General features: G+C 38.3%; 1 protein-coding gene across 1 annotated transcript; it reads right to left on the reverse strand.

The window, feature by feature from the left end:
* Nucleotides 1-374: 374 nt before the first annotated feature.
* Nucleotides 375-4,504, reverse strand: LOC113359354. The gene is made up of 7 exons (XM_026603004.1): nucleotides 4,131-4,504; nucleotides 3,986-4,027; nucleotides 3,095-3,828; nucleotides 2,863-2,938; nucleotides 1,821-2,214; nucleotides 563-743; nucleotides 375-496 (listed from the first exon to the last, which is right to left on the reverse strand). Exons 1-7 carry the CDS (start codon nucleotides 4,502-4,504, stop codon nucleotides 375-377), a joined length of 1,923 nt encoding a protein of 640 aa, XP_026458789.1.
* Nucleotides 4,505-7,718: the final 3,214 nt, after the last annotated feature.

A 7,718-nucleotide genomic window follows, 5' to 3' on the forward strand; every position in this document is an offset into this window, starting at 1 on the left:
CTAACATCTCTAAAAGTTTGAGGTTTTTTTTTTTTTTTTTTTTTTTTTTTTTAACAAAAGTGCAAAAGACTAAAAACTCTATATGCAAAACACTCCCCCCAAACCTAAATCTAACATTGTCCTCAATGTTCCAATATATAAGCAGAATTATAACAATATACCAGGAGAACAGTGCAGAGAAGATTTTAAGGAAAGATATTACCGTATGCAAAAGGATGGTGCTAAACCATAAATGGATGAATTCTTTTGAAAGCAAACAACATTAGCGGTAAGTCAAAAAGATTGGTTAGCACACATGAAAACTGTAAAAAAAGAAAATAAAAGGGAAAGAAAATGCACGGTTAATCCATATGTATGTACATGGGTGGACCAGTTTAGTCCACATAAACATGGTCTTCCAAGTCGGTGGTCTCATCTGGTGGAAGTGGCTCCAGAAATGGTTTCAATCTCTGACCATTGACCTTGAAGATGTTGTTGGTTGTTGGATTTTCAAGTTCTACATCTCCATGAGGGAAAACAGTACGTACCACGAATGGTCAGTGCCATCGAGAACGTAACTTACTTGGAAAGAGATGCAGACGAGTGGTGTAGAATAAAACATTTTGACCAGGTGTGAAAGACTTGCGCAAAATGCGCTTGTCATGAAACACTTTCATCCTATGTTTATACATTTTGGCACTATCATAAGCATCATTCTGTAATTCTTCCAACTCATTGAGTTGAAGTTTTCTTTGGGTACCAGCCTTATCAAGATCAAAGTTCAACTTTTTAACAGCCCATTATGCACGATGTTCTAACTCAACAGGTAGATGACAAGCTTTACCATACACTAGTCTGTAAGGGGACATGCCAATGGGAGTTTTGTATGCAGTTCTGTAGGCCCACAAAGCATCATTTAAACGCAAAGACCAATCTTTCCTAGTTGGGTTGACCGTCTTTTCAAGAATATGTTTAATTTCCCTATTAGAGACTTCTACTTGGCCACTGGTCTGAGGATGGTATGGGGTTGCTACCTTATGAGTGATTCCATACTTGCGCATAAGTGATTCAAAAGGTCTATTACAAAAATGAGTACCACCATCACTGATTATTTCTCTAGGTGTTCCAAAACGAGAGAAGATGTTTTCTTTTAGAAAAGAAAGAACTACTTTATGGTCATTTGTTTTGGAGGCAATGGCTTCTACCCACTTAGAGACATAATCAACATCAACAAGAATGTATAACATACCTTCATAATCGACCCATGAAATCAATACCCCGTACATCAAACAATTTAATGATCAAAATAGGTTCTAAGGGCATCATGTTTCTTCTTGAGATACTTCCAAATTTCTGGCATCGGTCACAAGCAACACAAAAAGCATGACTATCTTTAAACAATATTGGCCAATAGAAAACACTCTGCAAGATCTTTGCAGCAGTTTTCTTGGCACTAAATGGCCTCCACATGCATGATCATGACAGAAAGAGATGACATCTCTTTGTTCAGAATTGGGGACACATCTCCTAATTATTTGGTCCGGGCAGTAGTTAAACAGGTATGGGTTATCCCAAAAGAAGTGTTTAACTTCAGCCAAGAACTTAGAACGGTCTTGTTTAGACCAATGCAAAGGAATTCTACCCGTAGCAAGGTAGTTAACAATATTAGCAAACCAAGGCATTTCAGACACAAGCATCAATTGTTCGTCAGGGAATGATTCTCGAATAAGCAAGGATTCATCAATAAATTCAACATTCAACCTAGACAAGTGATCAACAACAACATTTTCAGACCCTTTCTTATCTCGAATTTCGAGATTGAACTCTTGTAACAAGAGTACCCATCGAATTAGACGAGCTTTAGCATCTTTTTTAGACAAAAGATATTTCAATGCAGCATGGTCAGAATATATGATGACTTTGGATCCTATCAAGTAAGATATAAACTTATCCAATGCAAACACAACATCTAGCAATTCTTTCTCAGTGTTTGAATAAGTCAGTTGAGCATCATTCAGTGTTTTACTAGCATAGTAGATCACATAAGGGAGCTTGTCTACTCGCCGACCTAAAACAGCTCCTACAGCATAGTCAGACGCATCACACATAATTTCAAATGGCAAAGTCCAGTCGGGTGGTCTGACTATAAGAGAATATGTAAGAAGAGCTTTCAATTGCTCCCACGCCTTTTTACAAGCGTCATCAAAGACAAATGCAACATCTTTTGTAAGAAGACTACACAAAGGTCTTGAAATTTTACTAAAGTCTTTGATGAATCGCTGGTAAATACCGGCATGGCCCAATAATGACCTTATCTCCCTCACAGAGCGAGGTTGAGGCAAATGTTGAATGAGATCAACTTTGGCTTTATCTACTTCTATGCCTTTTTCAGAGATGATATGCCCTAGAACGACGCCTGAGTTAACCATGAAATGACATTTTTCCCAATTCAAAACCAAATTCTTTTCCTTACATCTAATCAGCACAAGAGTAAGATGATGCAAACATTCATCAAAAGAAGATCCAAAGACAGAAAAATCATCCATGAAAATTTCAAGAAACTTATCTACCATGTCAGAAAAGATGCTCATCATGCAACGTTGAAAAGTGGCGGGTGCATTACGCAACCCAAAAGGCATACGACGGTAAGCAAATGTTCCATAAGGACAGGTAAATGTGGTCTTTGGTTGATCTTAGGGTGCTATATGAATCTGGTTATAACCTGAATAGCCATCTAAGAAACAATAGTGACTATGTCTTGATAACCTTTCTAGCATTTGGTCAATGAAGGGAAGGGGAAAATGGTCTTTTTTCGTCACCGTGTTCAACTTTCTATAGCCAATGCAAACTCGCCACCCTGTGGTCACACGAGTGGGGACTAACTCATTCATTTCATTTTGAACTACAGTAATGCCAGACTTCTTGGGTACAACTTGAATGGGACTGACCCACTGGCTATCTGGAATTGGGTATATGATACCCGCATCAAGCAATTTCAAAATCTCCCCCTTAACAACATCTCTCATGTTGGGGTTAAGTCTCCTTTGCATTTCCCTAGATGGTTTAGTATTTTCTTCAAGATTTATGTGATGCATGCAAATTGTGGGACTTATACCTTTAAGGTCTGAGATGGTCCAACCTAAGGCCTCTTTATGTTTTTTAAGCACTTCTAAAAGTTGACTTTCCTGCTCTGTGTCTAAACATGATGCAATAATGACGGGAAAAGTCTCAGAAGGATCTAAGAAAGCATATTTCAAAGTATCAGGCAATGGTTTTAAATCAAGCTTAGGTGATTCATCAGGAATTGGGGCAGATTCGGAATCAGAGAGTGGATGTGATTCCACTGCATTCTGCCATTTGGCAATATCCATGGGTGGCACAGATTCAAGCAAAGAGTGAACCTCACTAATGTACTTAGAGTCAAGCAGATCTAAGTCAAAGTTATCTAAACATGCTTGCAAAGGGTCCACAGATAAAATGTCAGGCAATGAGTCTTGAATCAGACTCTCAATCATGTTAATCTCATGCAAATCACTATCATCACAATCCATGGGTTGTTGACTAATGTTAAAAACATTGAGTTCTACGGTCATGTTACCGAAAGATAAATTCAACACTCCATTACGACAATTTATGATAGCATTGGACGTTGCCAAGAAAGGACGTCCTAAAATGACTGGAATATGATCATCATGATATTGCACAGGTTGGGTATCTAACACAATGAAGTCCACGGGAAAATAAAAATTTTCAACCTTGATCAACACATCTTCAACAATACCACGAGGGATTTTCGCAGATCTGTCCGCTAATTGTAGCGTAACAGAGTGGGTTTCATCTCCCCAAGACCTAATTGCACATACACAAAGTATGGAAAAAGGTTCACACTTGCACCTAAGTCTAGCAAAGCTCTATCAATTGTATGTTTACATATAGTGCAGGTGATAGTAGGACTACCTGGGTCCTTAAACTTAGGTGGTGTTTTGTTTTGAATTATGGAACTTACCTGTTCAGTGAGAAAGGCACGCTTATGCACATGAAGCTTCCGCTTTTATGTGCATGGATCTTTCAAGAATTTAGCATATGCAGGTAACTACTTGATTGCTTCAAGAAAAGGGATGTTTATATTGACTCGTATAAAAATTTCTAACATCTCATTGTATTGGGTACCTTTCTTCTGTTGCACCAATCTTTGAGGAAATGGAGCAACAGGGACATGAGATGGTGCAGGGACATTGATATCAGTGGAATTCTTAGAGTCACTATCATGCTCGGATTCCTTTTCCACAACTGGTGTTTTCTGTGGAGTCGTATGCACCGGTGAGTCTGATTTAGACTCAACTGACTGTGGTACACCTACATTGTTATCAACAACCTCACCACTACGAAGAGTGGTGACAAAATTCACATGGTCACGAGAGAACTCATTGCAAGTTGAGGTGCTTACCTGAAATGCACTTTTCTGAACTTGTTGAGGTTGACTAGGCAGTTTACCTTTATCTCTCTCGTTTAGTGCATCACACATTTGACCTATTTTGAGTTCTAAACTCGCAAGTCTCTGGTCATTTAACTTCTGATATTGCAAAAGATTTTGATTCATTTGGTTTACACCATCATCAAAACTAGGCCTTTTCTCAACAGGGTATTGTGTGTGTGTTTGTACTTAGGGGTTTCTAGGATATGAATATCCTTGGTTATTACTCATTGTACCCCCTTGTACAGGCCCTTTGGACCATGAGAAATTAAGGTGATTCCTCCACCCTGGGTTGTAGGTCTGAGAATAAGGATTGTTCTCTTGCTTATGATACAAAGCATTGGCATGTTCTAGTCTAGACTCTTGAAATGCATGTAGGTATGGACAAGTATCCACTAGGTGGTCTGAACCATGACATGTCGCACAAGTGGCTGTCTCAATTTGGTTACGGAGAGTAGGGGCAATAGTTTTCACATTCTTCTGCAGCTCTAGCGCTTCTACTCTCCTAGCCAAGGATGCAACATTTGCTTTTTCTTCAAAATCAGACTCGATTCTTTGGACATTAGCTACATGGCTGGTCTTTTTGGGCTCACGGATGGATCCCATTGCTGAGTCTTCTCAGCGACTTCGATTAAGAAAGTCCAAGCCTCATCAACACTTTTGTCAATAAATAAACCATTGCACATTGACTCAACTATGGTTCTGGTGGTAACATCTAGACCTTCATACAAAATTCGCACAAGTCTCCATTTTTCAAAACGATGGTGAGGACATTGGAGTAGTAATTCATTAAATCTCTCCAGATATTTGGCCAAGGTCTCACCTTCTAATTGCACAAAACCATTCAGACTTTGACGAATTGTCGCAGTCTTATGGTTAGGGAAAAACTTTTTGAAAAATTCTTTTGTAAGGTCTTCCCATGTTTTAATGGACTGTGGTTATAAGGAATGCATCCAGGACTTGGCTTTTTCTTTCAAAGAGAAAGGAAACAGTCTCAGTTTGAGGGACTCTTCCGCCATTTGGTTAAAACGAATATATTCAAAATCTCTAACATGGTGGTAGGGGTTTTCAGCATCAACCCCTCTAAACACAGGGAGCATGTGAATGGTACTTGCCTTAAGTTCAAACTGTCCAGCATCAGCTGGTAGAATGATGCATGAGGGCTGGCTTGCCCTTGTTGGGTACATGTAGTCCTTGAGACTACGGGTTTGGTTCAGTTCCTCACCCATTGTCTCAGATTGGTCGGGACTGTCTACTTCAGAACTGGGTATGTCAACAATATCTTCTTGGCTAATTCTAACTATTCGATTGGTTTGGTCTCTAAAGGACACAATCATAGCCTAGATAGCATATTCATCATGTTATAACACCCAGACAAACAGGCAAATTGCAATACAGGGAAACACAAAGCTTGAGAGAATCGACAGCTAGAACTAGGATAAATGCACGCAGAACTATTATGTTGTACTGAACAGTCAAGATGCAATTGCGCAACTCAGTGAATTAATGACGAAGACAGTTACTTCCAGGGGTGAACACACACAGGTTATGTCGAAATTAAGAGATGCACAACAAAGTGTCCAATTTTAGCAAAAAAAAAATGCTATTCTAACTTCACAGATGCGCAAACTCAAGATGCAGAACTAGTTTCAGCAGGCATACATGGCAGTCATTAACAGTTCATAGATGATAAGTTTCGAGTACGATCCCGCCGGTATAAACCAGGTCTAGGCACAACAAACATGTTGTTTCGCTGCTCCTCTTTCTCTCCTTTTCTTTGACTTGTGCAGCATCACAGTACCTGGTTACTCAAAATAGAATTTCAGTTCCCAGAACTGTGCAGCTTAAAGCAAAGAAGCTATTGTTGATACTGGCATACACAACTCACAGATGCAATTTTATGATAAGTTTCAAAGTCGAAGTTACAGTTTAATGCTTACAACCACTGAAATAATCTGAATGGACTGGGAAGTTACAGAATCAATGGTGGAATGACATAAACTAAGAAAATTAACAGCAGCTGAAAGATGAAGTACTGAGAATCAAAAGTTACAACATATGATGACAGTATGAGATGCAGATAAGAATATGAACTATACCACTGAGACAAGACTGGCAAAAATAAAAATAAAAAGAAAAAAGAAATTTTAAAGTATACACAGACTCCTAGATGACTAACTTACCGATGTGTACTTACAGATGGTAATATTGTATTCTAAGAAAGCTAAAACAGCAGAAACTTAACAAGTTTACAACCTAAGCTATAAATAGAACTAGCTGCAGATGCTATTAAACTACAACATGAGATACAGGTGGAGCTAAAACAGGATGCAAATATGTAACAGATGAGGATTTACAAATGGCTAAATATTATGAACTTAAGAAATATAAAAACTACTGAAACAAATTTAGGCTACAGCTTATGAGAACAGCAGGCTTAATATGGAACAAGTTATACTAAGTTACACTAGAAGATAATGATGCACAGTTGCTTAATGCTACATCTAACTACAGCTAACTAAGTTACACAGATATGGGGATGACTAAATAAAACTAAGGATAGATAAACTGAAAAGTGCAATGACAGATTATTTAAACTATGCAGGATATATGATAACGACAAAAAGAAGATAAACATATTATACTAACAATCTAAACACATATATACAAGATTATATGAAAAACAGTAAGGTAAAGATGGAAAACTTCAGCTACACCGCTACCGAGTTCCCGGCAGCGGCGCCAAAAACTTGGTAGGTCGGGAAACAAGCCTACAATTAGAACTGCAAGTGCACAGTGTCAATTGTGTAAGGTGCAAATACAGGTCGATCCCACAGAGACTTGGAGGGTGTAAAGTTGAAGTTAAATTCTTCCTATACTGATTCGAACAAGAGTAACAAAACGATTTTTGGTTGTGTCGATACGACAAAGGTGTTTGATAGTAACAGAAATGGTAATGCAAGATGCAAAGCAAGATGTAAATAAGGCAATTGATGATGAGGGTACTAGGGCAGTTGAATCCACCACTAACTTATACTAGTTACTTTCCTAATGATACTAACCTTGTCCTTATATCTGATAACAGGGGAGATGTCAATCTTCTGTATATCCAAGGTGACTATAATGTGAATAATCCAATCACAACTAAGATATCTTCCCTAAGCATTAACTGTCTGTTTAAGGCACAACTAATCAAAAGGTCAATATATGTGATGAAGCATGAGCTGCAGTTCTACAACACAGGATAATTCTAACTACAATGGAT

The sequence above is a fragment of the Papaver somniferum genome, chromosome 3, assembly GCF_003573695.1.
Source record: "Papaver somniferum cultivar HN1 chromosome 3, ASM357369v1, whole genome shotgun sequence".
Lineage (NCBI taxonomy): Eukaryota > Viridiplantae > Streptophyta > Magnoliopsida > Ranunculales > Papaveraceae > Papaver > Papaver somniferum.

Coding starts and splice junctions, on each gene's coding strand:
- LOC113359354 (XM_026603004.1), bottom strand. CDS start 4,504: ATGTGTGATGCACTAAACGAGAGAGATAAAGGTAAACTGCCTAGTCAA. Junction 4,028..4,130: donor GGTACCCAATACAATGAGAT/GTTAGAAATTTT, acceptor TGCACATAAAAG/CGGAAGCTTCATGTGCATAA. Junction 497..562: donor TCGTCTGCATCTCTTTCCAA/GTAAGTTACGTT, acceptor ATGGAGATGTAG/AACTTGAAAATCCAACAACC.